Source organism: Malus domestica, chromosome 16 (assembly GCF_042453785.1).
Source record: "Malus domestica chromosome 16, GDT2T_hap1".
NCBI lineage: Eukaryota > Viridiplantae > Streptophyta > Magnoliopsida > Rosales > Rosaceae > Malus > Malus domestica.
In genome coordinates this window covers 32,553,454-32,570,376 of record NC_091676.1, presented here as the reverse complement: position 1 = coordinate 32,570,376, position 16,923 = coordinate 32,553,454, and the positions used below count along the sequence as shown (strand labels likewise).

At 37.3% G+C, this 16,923-nt stretch overlaps 1 protein-coding gene across 1 annotated transcript; it reads right to left on the bottom strand.

Moving 5' to 3' along the window:
- Nucleotides 1-11,080: 11,080 nt before the first annotated feature.
- On the bottom strand, nt 11,081-15,147 carry LOC103416919 (anthocyanidin 3-O-glucosyltransferase 7-like). The gene is made up of 2 exons (XM_008355124.4): nt 14,517-15,147; nt 11,081-12,061 (listed from the first exon to the last, which is right to left on the bottom strand). Exons 1-2 carry the CDS (start codon nt 15,019-15,021, stop codon nt 11,199-11,201), a joined length of 1,368 nt encoding a protein of 455 aa, XP_008353346.2. The 5' UTR covers nt 15,022-15,147; the 3' UTR covers nt 11,081-11,198.
- Nucleotides 15,148-16,923: the final 1,776 nt, after the last annotated feature.

Here is a 16,923-nt window from a genome sequence, read left to right as displayed (position 1 = left end):
ATTGAAAATCACGATAAAAGACAATGAATAGAACTAATAAGTGATCATTGTCGTGCTTGTTGACTTTCCACAGCTTTCCTCTTGAACAGGGTGACACTTAGCTTTTTACTTGCAAGTGATGATTTGATGATATTGTACGGCGAAGCTTTGCTCTTTGGTGATGTTGCAGTTCCTTATTTGTTCTCCAAGCAGATGTGGCAGCTTCTCTAGTTCTTCATCTCAGACTCCTTCCGCTGGGATGATTGTGCAAGCTGCATTCTTCTCTGCTTGTTTCTTCTGCACAACGGGCAGGCACGAGGGAGAGGTGTTGGTCTGTTTCTTTCTTCAATCTTTCCAAGTGCCCACCTCTTGCTCTCTTTCTCCTTGTCCTTAGTTGAGGATGAATCAGCACGTTGTCTCCACATGCTTCGAGGTATCATCTTCACTTCCCTTATAAGTGAGAAACAAAGCGAAAGCATAAGATGATGAGTACTCGAGAGCAAGGGCTGGCTGGAGAAAAGACAGGGAGAAAGCATGATATGAGATACTCTTGCTTTCAACCTTTATGATATGAAATACTTTTGCTTTGAATGGGTCGTTCGCAGGAGTATCCCAAGGAATGAGGAACACTGAGTAACTTAGGAGGATTCTTTGGGAATGCATTCTCGGAGATGAAGAAGTGTTGAGAGGGTGTGCCTTTGCTGTGGAAGGCGAAGGTAGATACTTATAGGACTTTTCTTCACAACCGGAACTATTCCCTCACTCATTGTCGGCAGCCGGTGGATGGGTGAATAGTACAAGTTACGCGCTTTCTGACAAAGCTGCCCGTAATTTCCGCAAAGCTGCCAGTTGCATGTGACGAGTGACGACACGTTTGGACAAATTGATCTTTCGAAATCCGGGGTTCGGCTCATGGTTTCTGAGCAAGCCCATTTTTTGAGAAATGAAACGCCTCTTTTTAGAAAAGAATCCGACTTTTGAGAAATGAGCCCCGACTCTTCGATTTGCGAGAGGACGCCTCTCTGAGGAGCGCCTCTTTGATTTCTTCTTTTTATAGAGGCGTTAATTTTATTCCACAACACACTTGAGCTCCCTCCTGTAAACACTTCCTTCTTGCACTTCCGAAATCTTAATCTGTCCGATCTCTTCTTTCTCAACACCTTCAGAAAATGTCTGGCCCTTCCGATCGTCGTTTTGACTTGAACCGTGGTGAAGAGGCAGCTCCGCCTTCACCAAACAACATATGGTGCCCATCTTTCATATCCCCTACCGGTCCTCTTACCGTGGGGGATTCGGTGATGAAAAATGACATGACCGCTGCGGTGGTGGCCCGGAACCTTGTCACCCCCAGAGATAACAGACTGCTCGCTAGACGGTCTGATGAATTGGCGGTTAAGGAGTCTCTGGCTCTTAGCGTGCAGTGTGCGGGTTCTGTGTCCAACATGGCCCAACGCCTATTTGCTCGAACCCGTCATGTTGAATCGTTGGTGGCTGAAATACAGAGTCTCAAAGAGGAGATTAGAGGACTCAAGCATGAAAATAAACAATTGCATAAGCTTGCACACAGTTATGCCACAAACATGAAAAGGAAAATTGACCAGCTGCAGGAAACTGATGGTCAGATTTTACTTGATCACCGGAGGTTTGTGGGTTTGTTCCAACAGCATCTGCCTTCGTCTTCTGGGGCGGCACCGCGTAGTGAAGCTCCAACTGATCAACCTCCGATACCTCCTCCTTCCGTGGCCCCGCCGACTGCTGAAGCTCCGCCGACTACTGAAGCCCCACCTGACCAATGAATGCTATTAGTTTACACATCATTGTAAAATATTTTTACTTTTATGTTTTTTTTTTTAAATCAATGTAAAATATGTAAATCAATGTAAAAAGACTTTGTTTAACCTTCCCCCACACTTAAACTAAATAACACAAACTCACAGAAATCAACCAAATAACACAACTAACTGAACAAAACAAAATGAAAGCAGTAAAGATAAGGGTGTAAGAATGCAAATCTGATTTGGTTAGCGATTCCAAAGTCTCCCTTCGTTGAATGCTTGGGTTGCCTCCCAAGAAGCGCTTGATTTAACGTTTTTAGCCGGACGAATCTTTCCTTTAAACTCCACTCGGCTCCAAAGCATGGAATTTATCTTTTAATGGGAGATGATACTTGAAATGATTCGGCAATGGTTTAAATTCAAGAGTGGGTGCCTGAATCATCAAAATCAGAAACATGTTAGTATAAATTAAAATTGAAATTGGAGAAGATGGCTTACTTTCTTTTTCCGACACAAACTCAATGACAAACACCACATCTTTGAACATTTCCAGGACTTTGAACTGGGCCAGGTTTACTATGATGGTTGTGGCTTGTCCCGTGTCATCAAACTCAACTGCTTTGGGCTTGATTGTCTCATGCACAACCTCTTGGATGTATTCTTGATATGCTTCAACCACTTCATTCTCTTGAATCCCTTTTCTTGGTGTGCAAGGTTCTTTGAACGTTTCAATACCATCGGGAACTTGTTTTGGTGCACCAAGAATTGGGATATCACTTTGCACCTTTGGAAGAGCTTCCACAATGTCTTTTTCACTCTCTTTGATATTTGGAATAAAAAACCTGCAAGGACAAAGGACATTCGGTGGAATAATGTTATAATGAAGTGAATTTAGAACTTCCTTACCTGAGTTGGATGACATATAGATTTGAGGAGTTTACAGCAAGAATTGTTCTAAACTGCCCAGGTCGTCCTCCTCCTCTTCTGCTTGCAGCAGCAATTCATCCATGTTCGGGCTGTGTTTGGATGGTTCTGGGACAGCTTCATCCTTCATGTCACCTTCCAAAGTGATGGCTTCATCGATTTCACTTTCTGCCTTTGAATTTGCAATGTTTGAGTTGGAAAGTTCACTTTGATCTCGAATCTGTGCCATGAATTCCACAATCTGCCCAACTTGCATATCCAATTCATCCACTCTTTTGACTCGGTCTTGCATCTCCTGGTTTTGATTTTCTACTCCCTGATTCAAAGAGGTGAGTAACTTATTAAGTGTATCATTATTCAAGGACGTACCTGAATTGAATTGGGCTGATTGTTGTGGTGGCTGTGACGGTTCATATGGCCACTGATAGAACTCTTCCGATGGCGGCAATTGTTCTTCTTTTTGTGAACCCTGCGCCAAAGAAATTAGTCCTTCAAGAATTTCATTATAATTCATGGGCATACTTTGATTTGATTGGAATTGTTGTGGGGGGTGTTGTGGTGGCTGCATAGGTCTTGAATAGAACTCATCTTGCTGCCAATATCCACCTTGTTGAAATTGTTGAGGTTCATCCCACATATAATCTGAATTACCTCTCCAATCCGAATTGCAAGCGTTGAAAAACATGTTGCCCCTTGATTGGTTATGGTCTTGATATCCCCAAACATCTTTATTTGCAGAAAATTGAGGACTTTGATATCCTTGCCCATAGGGCACATCAAGTGTAGGGACACTTGACATTGTGGTCCGTTCGGCATTATGAGTCAATTGAGCAGTGAGCTGTGCCAATTGAGCTTGAATGGTTGCAAGTGCCATGTCTTGCTCCATTTGTACCTAAAATCAAAGAAAGAAAAATAAATCAAATATCAAAAGTAAAATACACAAACACCAATATAAACATAAACAAAAACAAAAATAAAGGGATTAGCAAAGTTGCTAATCCCCGGCAACGGCGCCAAAATTTGATGCGTAAATTACTTAACACACAAATTAAACCCTCTTTTTGACAATTGTAGTATGGATGTAAGTAGGGTATCGTTCTAGGCCGGGGATTAGGAGGGATTGCTAATCTATTCTAAATTAATTTAAAAATATTAAACAAGACTCAAGGACACAAAACTAGGCTAAAAACTCTAATAACTCGAAACACACTCAGAATGACTCAAAATAATGAAAACAATCAAATTAGACACTAGGAACTGAAATGGATGGAAATTGCATTAAAAGACTAACAACAATGAAAACTAACTAAATAATATAATTTAATAATGGGGGGGGGTTTGGTTTTGACGAGAAGTAAATTAAACTTAAATAAATTACAGAATTGACAAAAACATGAAATTAAGGTGAAAGGATAGGTGATGGATTAGCTAGAGGGTTCTTCTCTACACATGACACATATGCAACCTAAATTGATTTTCAGTTGTTCTTTCAATAAGTTGTGAATCTCAACACTTCAGATTAACCGTGAACAGCACTTTTTTAATCTTCAAGTTTTCCTTAAGTTATTGAATTGGACGGGAAAACGCATACAACAATTCAAAACATTCTTCAAAAGTCCCCTACGTGAAAAGCACAATAGAGATACAATCAAAGATCATTAAACTTTGTGAAAACTATAAGCATTGACGAGGCATTCGTAACTATGAAAAGCATGATACTCTTGCCAAGAATTCACTTCACACGATTGTGGATAACAACCTTCACTACTTGTGAATATAAGTTCATAACGATTAGGTGAAATTCACTTATATTCTAGAAATCACAACTGAAGGTAATCAATTCATATTACAAATATATTCATGGTTTCAAATTAACCTCTAGCCAAAATAAATTAGTTACACATTATTAACAAATTAAACCAAACGTAAATCATGAGTTTGAGAAGATAACACCAATAAGAACGGAGTGAAGCCCTCTGCCTCTGTGCTCCTCTTCTTCCCTGGCTGTTGCACTCTGACCTCTTTTTCCCCCCAGTCTTCTTCCCTGTGCTTATTTCTGCGCCTAGCAAGTCCCTGACTTGCCCTCCTTCCAATTCCCCGTGTCTTACGCTGCTCTCACGCTGCCAAAGGCAGCGTCCTGTCCGTTCTCCTCTCTCTCCCCGTTCTATCTATTTTTCTACCCTTGTTTTCTGACCTCCCACTTTTCTTTTTCTGCGCGCCCTGCGCACTCTTCTTTTCCCCTGCCAAGGGCCCGTGTCTCCCTTGGATTCTTCTTTTCTGCCTTTCTGCTGGTCTCTCTCTCCCCGCGTCAATCTCTCCCCGCGTCTTCTTCATTTTTTTTTATTCTTTTTCTTTCTGGCAGCCTTGCTGCTTTTGTCTCTTGGATCCGTCTCCGTTTTTCACGCTTCCCGCTTGCCTTGTTTATCTGCTTTCCAGTTTATATGAGACATAAAAAAAATCAAAAGAAAAAGGAAAGTAAGGAAAGGCTAACAAAGGAGTTGGACCTCGTCTGGACCGTATGGTACCATCCCACCATGCTATCTTCTTTCTATTTTTTTTATTTTTTTCTTTTCTTTTCTTTATTCCTTTCATTCTTTTACAAAACATAAATCATGATGATGTTTCAAACATCATCATGATTTATCATTATTATTATTTTTATTAATTTTATTTAAAAGATGATCTACACAGACAGTTTTGACGAATTTATTACATAAAATTTAACTTGTTCTATTTTTATTTTCTTTGCTAGACAAATCCTATAATACGCAAAAACAAAGTAAATAGCTCAAAAATATAAGGAACTAACTAAGAAAAGACGAGTGAATTCGAAGTAAAAATATATATAAATATGATCCGATCATAAATCACTTGAAAACTGACTCAAATACGTAAAAACAAGTTTAAAACGCTAAACTAGACTCAAAGAAAGCAAAACTAAACTCTAAAACACTAAAACAAACCTAAAGACTCAAAACAGCCCAGAAACACTCAAAACTGCCTTAAAACCACAATCTGGGCAGTTTTGAACAATAAACACAACTTGGACGAAAATTGGTTTTAACTTGACTTAAGACACTTGAAAACACAAACTAAAGTGATTTCTAACTACTATGACTCAACAAAATAAAGGGGGATTGATTTTGGACGAATTTAAAAACAAAACAAAACTTTGTAAACTAGAGCAAATTTTAAAACGAATTTGGTGAAAGAGAATGGATGGAAGACTAGCTAAGGGGTTCTTCTCCACACATGTTATACTTGCATACAAAACGATTTCTAATTGCAATTCAATAAACCATGAATACTCAACACTCCAAGTTAATTAGGTCCGCTTAAATTAACTTTCAGATTTCCCTTATATCAATGAATTGGACGGAAAAAGCGCATCGCAACCAAATTATTCCTTAAAAGTTCCCTACATGAAAGCGCATAATAGAGATACAATCAAAGATCATTACGTTCAATGGAAATCATAAGTATTGACGAGGCACTCGTAACTATGAAAGCGCATGAAACTTATGCCAAGAATTCACTTAACGCAATTGTGATCAACAACTTTTACTACTTATGAATATAAGTTCATAACTATTAGGTGAAACTCCCTTACATTCTAGCATCAAACTTATGCATGAAAATTAAGCGTTCACTCTCAACCAACATACACAAATCAGTTTTAATTCATATAGATAAGTAAATTGAATCCACAACTTATGAAACGCAATTAGAAGTAATCAAATCATATAGCAAGCATAATCATGGTTTCGAATCCCCCCCTAGCCAAGGGGGGTTTAGTTCCTCATACTCGAAAAGCAAAGATACATAAATTTAGACATTAAAACCCAAGGAAACAAAACACCTAGACGATCCAATTTGGACAGTAAGTGCATCCACGAGTCTCCCTTCCTCCTTGCTATGGCACTTGGACTTTGGACAGGTTCTTTGGGGTTATGGATGGCGTAGAATGGATGGGGGATGTGTGATGGTGTTTAGGGTTGATGGGTGGTGCGGCTAGGGATGATTTAGGGCAGAAAATATGGAATATGGTGGTGGAAGGGTGCGGCAGAGAGCAATGAATGATTTCTGGCGTGAATTGATGTGTATGAGAGGTGGTGATCTGATCTAGGGGTTTATATGAGTATATATAGGCACTTAAAACCCTAGGTGAATCAGATATGGACTTGTATAATTAAAACCCATCAGGAAAAGGCTTAAAACAATCAGATTTTGAATGGGAAAAGGCCTCCTAAGTGCGGCAAGTAAGGGATAGGGTGGATAAGGCTTCTAGAAAGCCTTGCAAGGCAAGGAAAACAAGTTCTAGAAAGGGGATAGGTGCGGCACCTTATGTGTGCAGGGATAGGGCTTCTAGAAATCTAATTTTAAGCATCCTAGTCTAGTTAGGAACCCCACTTTGCAGCTAAAATATCAATGAATTCAGATTTGGATAAGATAGGATAGGATAAGGTTTGTTTGGATAAGATAAGCTAAGATAAAGTTATGGATGATGTTTTGGATAAGATTTCTTCACTTGAGCTGATTTTTTGACTTTAATTCTCCTTCGTCAAGTAGGAAACCTTGCTTGAGTAGGAATCCTCATCCTTCTAGGAATCCATCTTTGACTACGAATCCATCCTTAGCTAGGACTCCTCCGTTGATTAGGAATCCTTCTTCAATTAGGAATCCTTCATTGATTAGGAATCCTTCTTCAACTAGGACTCCTCAAATCTTCAAATCTCGTCCATTCCCTTGGCTCCAAGTATGTGACTTCCATTCCAAGCTCTATTTTGCTCCAAAAGGCTCCAAATTGCATCATTTTATGTAATATGCCCTTAAAACCTGAAAACACATGAAACTAGCTTAAAAGACTACTTTAAACTAAGAAAACATAACAAACATGCATAAGAACTAGCTAACTAAGGCGCATAAATATGCTCCTATCAAGTCCCAATCTAACATTCCGAGGATCAGCAGCAAAATCAAGGAACGTTCAATCAAACTCTTTCCATGCCTCCACATCTGCAGGATGCCTCAACACATCGTGATTTACTCGTCTTTCCTTATGCCATCTCATATTGGTGGCAGTATGCGTTGACATATACAACCACTACAACCTAGGTTTCCAAGGCAAATAACGCATGACTTTTTTCTGGGATTTTCGTCGATCAATTCTGAGATGTCATTTTAAACCTCAACTCATTGCATACAGGCATTTATCCAACTCTTTAATCTCCTTATAGAACAATACAAAATTGTTTTTGCAAGCGTGAATTTTTTCATAACCCAATTCGAGACCATTCAACACCTTTTAAGCGTTTCTATGGTCTTTCGGCAAACAATTTTCCTTTGGTAGCATTCTCTTGAAAATTCCCAAAAAGTAATCAAAACACTAGTTCGACATACGATACTTTATTTTCCTGTGCATCAATCCCACAATAGATGTGAGAACCTAAAATCCCTCACATCTCAAGTATAACTCTTGGTTGGCATTTTATAATAGTTTTTCATATTGTTTGAATTGTCCACTATCCATTGGTGTAGGCAAGTCATCTTCCACTTCCTGATTGGTATTTGTCGACGCAAATGGAAAAAACGTCATTTAAGATTTCCATGACTTGTTCATTATGATCCATATTAGGTTCAACATTGCCCACTCTTGTCACGTTTGAATACGAAGCATTGTCTAATTGTTCATCGTGATGGTTCCAAATATTATAGGTCTCTACCATTCCATTCCTTACTAAATGAAATCAAACATTTTCAATAGTTTCCCTTAATGTATTGTTACACCTCCTACAAGGACACCAGATTGTAGTTGCACCCGAGTTGAGTGTACGTGCAAAGTCAATAAAATCCTTGATTTTGTTCAAGTATTTGTTGGCACATCTATTTGGGTTTTGTAGCCACGTTCTATCTATCATTCCTGTGACCACAATAACAGTACAACAATCACAACAACTTCAACATGATCTTGTCACCTTATGTCTCCGGTAAAGGCCATATCCCATTCGAGAATGCAAAATTATGTCAAGTAATTTACGACTACTTCAGATTAGATTTTATGTGGAGAAATTTCGACAGCATCTCTGTAAAGTTCTTCAAGTGCACGACATAGATATGAAATATCTATGTGCCACCTGAAGAACGTATAGAGATGACACCGAAATCCCTACGACCGAAACCTAATCTTTTAACCATAAATTGCGCGTCATAACTTTGCATTCCCAAATTGTCCAAATAATGGCACAATTTAAGAGTCGATTGGACCACAGTCATGCTTTCACATCCATGCGTGACATCCAACTAATTCTCAAACAAGAAACTAAGTTTTAATAAAAAAAGACAAGTACAAAGTTAATTACAATTAAATCCTTACATCACAACTCATACTTGTACGTCACGTACAAATTTGTACATATACAATTCAACATAACAACATAATTTCAATATAATTTAACTAATTTATATTTAAAAAAATTAAAACGAAGAAAATACCTTCGAAATCGTTATTCACCGAGCACTAGTCACGCACAATATCCCTATACACAACAAATTTTATGGTGTTAGTATGAATTGACATTGATAATTTTAAATGAAAATAACAAAAACCCTAACCAAACACACTGAAATAGCTCGATCAACCTAGAGAAGATAGAGATTTAGATGGACAAAGTATTAGAGGAAGAAATTGAGAGAAAATGGGAACGATGTATTTTGAATTGAAGCAAAATGAAGGGAAAAAATTACAGAGGCGAAATCTGCAGTTTTCTGCTTCTGCGGCTAAAGTCACATTGTAAAGATTACTTTTGGGAAAAGCCCTTTGCGCAACGAACATAGAATTCATCGCACAAGTTATTTTTGCACGACAAAATATACATTCGTCGCGCAAGTGCCATTTATTTATTTTTTATTTTTTTGCAAAATTCTCGTTTTCGTTTTCTTTATAATTTAACAATGTAAACTATTTGCACGATGAATACTATATTCATAGTGCAAGTTGCATTATTTTTTTTCTTATTTTTTTTCAGTTTTCCTTCTAACTAATGTAAATTTTTTTATCCAATTAAAATTATCAAACCAAATTATATAATACCAAAATATTTATTAAAACTAATTTATTAACAAAAATATATATTATAACTAATGTAAACTTTAAGCCATCCATGTAACATAAATTTTAAAAATAAAGTCCAACATAAAATTCAAATAAATCTTATTTAATAGTAAAAAATAAAAATAAAAACCAAATTAAGTTCACTCTTCCTCTTGGTCATCAGTAGCAGCATCGTCAACTCGTGCACGCTCTGCAGCCTGCTGTACATTGAACTTCGATTGCCGGAACTACATCTTGAAAAGGTTGTCCACATACTTCTGCTGCTTCTCATCGGTTTCGTCAACATCCCAAACAACCTGTAATGGCAATATAATTAAATTAGCTATCGCAAAAATATTATTTTTAAATAAAAACAATTTCACATTCTTTAATACAAACTTACCGATAACTCCTGCATCATGGAGTTCTTCAAGTCCACAGGCACCATTTTCCAAGACTTAAACTCGGTAGAACACTACTTCCGCACTAATCCCCCTATATCGAACCTAAGTTCGGTGGAAGCTTCAGCCGAACTTTTGTCATCAAACAAGGGCAAACACTTATGTTGGTACCTCTCTATTGTCAACACAGCTTTCTTCATTTTTTTTCCTACCACAAAAATTTAAACCATATCAAATGTAGAACAATTAATTGAACAATAATTTTTTTTTTACCTTTCCCTTCATGAGAGCCTTCTCCCTCCTAACTTTTCGTTGCATCTAAAACTGAAACAAAACCTTTACAAAATAGGGTTCTGAAACTGTGTTTATATAATACACGACACGCTTTGCGCGACGAATCCTTGGTCGCACAAAGTGTGTTATAAATTCGCGATATAAATGGGAGCGTTTAATACGTGGCTGACCATGTTCAGCAACACTTTGCGCAACGAATATGTAGAAAAACTCATTGCGCAAACTTTTGGAGCCAAATTTTATTTACCCGCCTTTTCTTGAGCGACGAACAAATAGTATTCGTTTCGCAAAGTGTTTTTTTTTTTTTTTTTTGAATTCTTCCAATGTTTGCGCGACCTAAGTATGTTTCCGTTGTGCAAGTTACACTTATGCGACAAAATCTTCTTCATTGCGCAAAATATGGTCATGCAAGTTGTTTTTTCTACTAGTGTTATATGCTATTTTATTTTGCAATTTATGTATCACACAATTACGTATTTTTTTAAGTATAAATAGACATTTATTTATATGTTATATAATAAATTTAATTAAAAAAAAAATTAAGCCTCCCGACTTAGGCGCTGCCTAGACACCCAGGTGCTAGGCCTTACCCGCCGCCTGACTAGTGCCTGTTCATATAGAGAAAGAAAACCGGGCTACATTATTTTACATTATTTTGTGACAATCTCAAAAGAAAACCATAGTTATTGAAACAAATATTACAGTGCTCTCGAAGCTTTTTAACAAACTTTTACATTATTTTGTGACAATCTCCACCAAGTTATTGAAAGCTCGAGGGGAGCTACCATTACTTACAGCAGCTTGTCGAGCAAGATTTTTGAGGACCATGATTTTCTCTCTCATTTTATTGCCTTCTTTATGCTTCAAAGTCAGTTCCAAGGCCATCATCGCTCCGTCTTTTGTAATGACCCCTCCTTCAACCCCCACTCCAATTTCCCACACAGCCTCTACAGTGTTCATGTTTAGCTTTTGGTCCCCGAAAAATGGCCTGCAAATCATTGGCACACCGCCAACAATGCTCTCCAAAATTGAATTCCACCCACAATGCGTCACGAAAGCCCCAGTCGAGGCATGCCCCAAGACTTGCACTTGTGGTGCCCATGGAACTATTTTTCCATTTAGGCCACTTTTGTTAAACCCCTTGGGCAACACATCCTCTATGTTGCCCCTAAATGACCAAATAAATGGAAACCCACTTTCTATTAACGCTTGAGCAAATGCTGCCAGCTCGTGAGGTGGTGGTGTTACTACACTTCCAAAGCTAATATATGCAACAGACGCAGGCTTGTGCTTGTCCAGCCACTCTAAGCAACCACTATCATCTTTGATCAATGGCGGGGACGGGGATGATGCTATTAAACTAAAGGGTCCAACGTTGAGGAACTTTTGGAATCTTGATTTGAGCAGATTCACAACTTCAGGTTCCAGTTCTTCAAAGGAGTTTATGGCAACTGCAGTTGCTTTTGGAAGCGTTTGTCCCATTTGGTATAATAGGCTTCCAACGGGTGACTCCAAGTTTTCTACTACTCCTTCGGGTAGGTCAGGTATTTTAACTTTTGAAAAGCCAGGAAGGAAGTCAAGACATTGTTTTCCATCTCCTGAAATGAATTAAAATATTATAATAATTTATCAATATTCAACGATCTTCTTAGAAGATGAAAATAATTAATATAAGCAACCAATGAATTTATGAGTTATAGAAGAACCTACAAATTCAGAAGAATAACAATGAATGGTGGACTACATGAATATAACAAAGTTGTCGGTGTATATTGTACAAAGTGGTTGAAATATAGAAAATTGAGTGGGGAAGAAAATCTTTGATAAATAGAAACTAGGCCCGGAACTGTAGAAATATTATTCCTTAATCAAATGTGTATACAATGATTCCAATAAATAGGTTGGGACCAGAGGCGAAGAGGAGGAGGAAGACATGATGGTGCAAGGGAGAGATTTTTCAGTGTGACGGGTACATAAGGTGGTATATCATGTGTCACTAGACAAATAGTAAGATTTGTGTGTTAGAAAGTTAATAACTTAAAAAATAAAATTTTCCATCAATTATATAAAAACATGTGGTGTATCATCCGTGTTTCCATCACAATAAAAATTTTCTCAATGCAAGGAATAAAACCCTAGGCCTAGACACGCAGGGATGATAGGAAAAAAAAGAGGTTGAGAGAGAGAAGAGAACCCTAGGACCTAGTTAGGCTCCGATACCATGTAAAAATATTATTCTTTAATCAAATGTGTAGGCAATGATTGTAATATATAGGGTTTTAGATAATACATATGTGCTACGAATCTAAAATATAATTACAATTGAGTTTACCTATATATAATTAGGGCTGGAAAATTTTTTCAAAAATCTCAAACCGTACCGAAAAAATTCCGAAACCAAACTGAAAATCTCAAAAATTTTGGTAGACATCCCAAACTGATTCCAAACCATTTTGTATGGGAATCGGTCTCGCCATTTGACTCATTCGGTAATCCCGAACAAACCGAAGTTAGAATAAATATTGGATTTCCACCCCTATCTCACACTCTATCTCTCATTCAACTCTTGAAGTAGGCCACTAAGCCACCTCTCTCTCTCAACTCGTGAACCCTTTTAGTCTTTCACTCTGAGCCTGAAACTCTCCACCCATCTGATCAAGTCCCGACCTTCACTCTGTCTATCTATCTGAACCTTCACTCGATCACTCTTCACTTATTTACTCTCTATGTGTGTGTGCAGATTGTGTGCGCGCGCATAGAGATTGTGTGAGTTGCTTTCATAACAAATTGAAGTCAAAAATTGGTGTGCACTATGCAAATTTGGAACAAGCAAAGTAATTAAGTAAGGTTGCAACATGCAAGTGCAAGCTATTTTTAGTTGAATTGTGAAAACATTTCGGGAATCCCAATCCATTCCGAAATACCGAAAATTGGAAATACCAAAATTTAGGTTCGGGATTGGTCTTCAAATTTCCGTTCCAAAAATTTTCGATTTGGAATCTCATACCAAACCATCCCTATATATAATAGAAGCAAACATAAATTAAGGAAAAGAATCTAGGAGATGATAATTCTACTTTAATAATAACTCTAATAAAGTAGGGACTAGATTTTGCCTTTTCTGAGGAGGGAGAGTTATTATTTCATTTGAATTATAATGTGGACATCTATTTTTATTAATTTACTATAAAAAAAGGATAGATCAATCAAATCGTCCAATAATATGCAAAAATAATTATGCTTATGAACACTGGTATGAGTTAGCTATTCACTAGATCCGTCTTTATGCTAACAATTAAAATTTAACCCACTAATACTATTGTTTGTTAAAAAATTAACATATCGTCCACTCCCCTAACATGTAAAATTGTAACATTATCTCATGGTGTTCCCCAAACATACTCAAATTAGTATTTCTATTTTATAGACACAGATCGTGGACAATATGTAGAATTAATATTTCTATTTTATAGTTGACTATTAAATTTATTGTTGAAATTGTTAATACAAATGGAGTTAAATTTTTCTATTTTTCATTTCCCAAGCTTACAAACAAACTAAGAATGAGTATAAATTATACGCATATGTGGTAAATTCGTACTCTTTGGACTAGAATTAGAAAGAAATCAAGAGAAAAATAATGAGTAATGCTAGGAAAACTAAATTTGTAGACTAAATTAACAAACCAAATGAGATGTCACCAATAAAAAATGAGCATGTTTATCAACGATTAAGTAATAATCTAATTATCAACTTCTATGTCATTTAGTTTATAAAATTTGATCTACAAATTTAGTCTCCCTAATATTACTAAAAAATAATTGAGTCTTCAGTGAATTTTTTCAACCAAGTCAACTAGCATACATGCACAGAATAAATACATTTAATTTCTTATGTACATATTTTTTTGGTTGGATTCTTATGTCCATATTTAGTTAAGTACAAATGCATGGCATTTATCCTAAATTTCAAAATGGTTGTAAGATGCAAAAAAATAAAAATGTGCAAGCACAACTTAATTGTGAAGTTTCCAAATAGCAAATGAATCCTTACGGCTGGTTCCAAGCCTATGCCGTATGAAGTCTGTCTCAACATGAACAAGCAGCGAACGTGGTCCACCCGTCCATACCGGCACCCAAGGGACTTTCATCCCCTCCGCCATATCTCCTAAAAACCAGAAGAACGCATCCGACACCAAACACCCGATCTTCAACCCCGTAGCCGCCTCGGCATCTTTTAGACTCCTCATAAAGTTCGCTGGCGCCGCCTTAAAGAAAAACCCAATAGCCACCTCAGGGTTACGAGGGGGCACGAAACCCTCGGGCAACCCATCAGGTATGTCGTGAGCTTTCACATTGTGGAGGAGGCTCGAAGACGGTGATTTGGAGAAGAGGGAGGTGTTGACTTTAGAAGTGGCAATAAAGGAGAAGACCACGTGTGGAGCGGCAGCAGCAAGTCTGACGACAAGGCTGAGGAGAGGGCCTGCGTGGGTTCCAAAGGGGAAGGCCAAGACGGCGACATGGTGGGTTGGGGTTTGGGTTTTGAGGTTTCCTACCATAGTTGATATAAGTTTCTGACTTAGCTGGTCTTGTTTTTTGTGGTGCTGCAGAGACTGCTCTATTTATATGAGAGATAGAGAGGAGGAGGCGGGTAGGTTGTTATACAGAAAGGTAGAAAGCAAAGTACTTGTGCGTGGTCACGGCACATTCACAGATAATTTTGGTGGTTAGAAAATTGTAAATGACAGAAATGGACAGGTACTTGGTTGTCAAACGAACAACGAGTGAAAATTTGTTTCTGGCAGAAATTGCACGGTATACATATGACAATCATCAAACTGAAATGGGAATTATAACGGTCCAACAACCCAGTATTACACCTCAGCCCAACTATGATAAATTGAATTTCATCCAATTGGAAAAATGAAATAATGGGCCTGGCCGAAGGGCCATAGTGGTATTTTCATTTTTTATATATTGAAAAACAAAGAAATAAATTGAAATCGAACTCGTTATCAACAAGATTCATAATTAAAGTCTTTCTCCTATAAATGGAGAAGAATAAGAATTTTTTTCATGTTTAATAAGGTAAGAATAGGCCAATCATCATTACGGCCTACTATTCCTCTTCACTTCTAATTGAGAGGTCTTATATTAGAATTTTGTGGATAACGAATTAGATACCAAATTACGTTATCCATTGTGTGGCTTAGTTGAACTCCCCCTTCCACTCAACCGACCCCACTTAGTGGAAAATTTCTTTGTTTTTGTTGTTATTGTTGTAGTATTTAGCTTGTTTGTACAATGTTCGCCTCACAAGAATCCTATATCAGATGAGAACAAGAAGAAGGTTTACATGAATTCTACAAAAGGGAAGTTTTCCCACATCGAGGAAAGACAACTTGGTTGTAATGCCTCTACCACATAGAAATTAAGATTAGGAGTTTAAAAGAGTTTACAAATTCATATGTATTCAATCAAGATTTTAATTGATCATGGAAGTCCACGAGTATGCAATAAAGATTTTAAAAGAGTTTATAAAACTCTACATAAATCGGAGTGTATTCATTCTAGATTTTAAAGTAGTTCATAAAATTCCAAATGTGTACAATTATGAATGGATTGTAAAGTATTTTAAAAAATAAAGTATTGTATTGAATTTAGAGAGATTTTTCAGCGTTTTTAAACTTTAAGAAATCAGACATCAACCCCTAAGATTTCTAATGATTTCACCCAAAATTTGCATTGAGTGTATGGAACTCCCTTAAACTCCATGATGGGTTTATAAATCTTTTAAAATCTTTCAAAACTCTCATTTAGTAGGAGCGAATCCTCTTCAGCAATACTTGGAGTGATTAATCACGATAAATGATCAGCTACAACATTCTTGCTACCCTTCTAATCTTGAATCTCCAATTCAAATTCTTGTAAAAGAAGCACCCAAGGAATAAAATGAGGCTTAGCATCCGTCTTAGACAACGTGTTAGGACCCATCCCTAATTTTATCCTTCTTAGACAACATGTTAGGACCCATCCCTAATTTTACTATGTTTTATTTCTAAAGGAGTGAATTGACCACAATACCCTAGAGGCAAGATTGTTGACTTCCATGGACCATCCTTTCGTGATGCGTACAAACTATTATTTTACTGTATTCGCGAAATACTTGATAGTACGAACACGTAGGAGCAAGCGGAATCAAATTCGGAGTTACGATGAAAAATTTACAAACTACAAACGTGAAGGGCGATTTGGTAATTTCATGTTTACGGGAGATATTTTTTTGTTTTTTTCCCTTGTGGCTTTGGGCTATGTGTCAAGTAGGGCCCACACCCCATTCCCTCTTGTCCCCGTGTCCTACCCTTTCAAGACCTCTCAGACCTTCTCTCTCATCTTAAACTATCTTTTTCTGAAAGTCTCTTTAACACTCTCCCTCTATGCTAGTCCAAAGATGCCGAGCC

What these genes read in the sequence shown, in the direction of transcription:
- LOC103416919 (XM_008355124.4), bottom strand. Translation starts at nt 15,021, where the DNA reads ATGGTAGGAAACCTCAAAACCCAAACCCCAACCCACCATGTCGCCGTC. An exon ending in GCATAGGCTTGGAACCAGCC is followed by an intron (nt 12,062 to 14,516) that starts GTAAGGATTCAT and finishes AATTCATTTCAG; the next exon opens with GAGATGGAAAACAATGTCTT.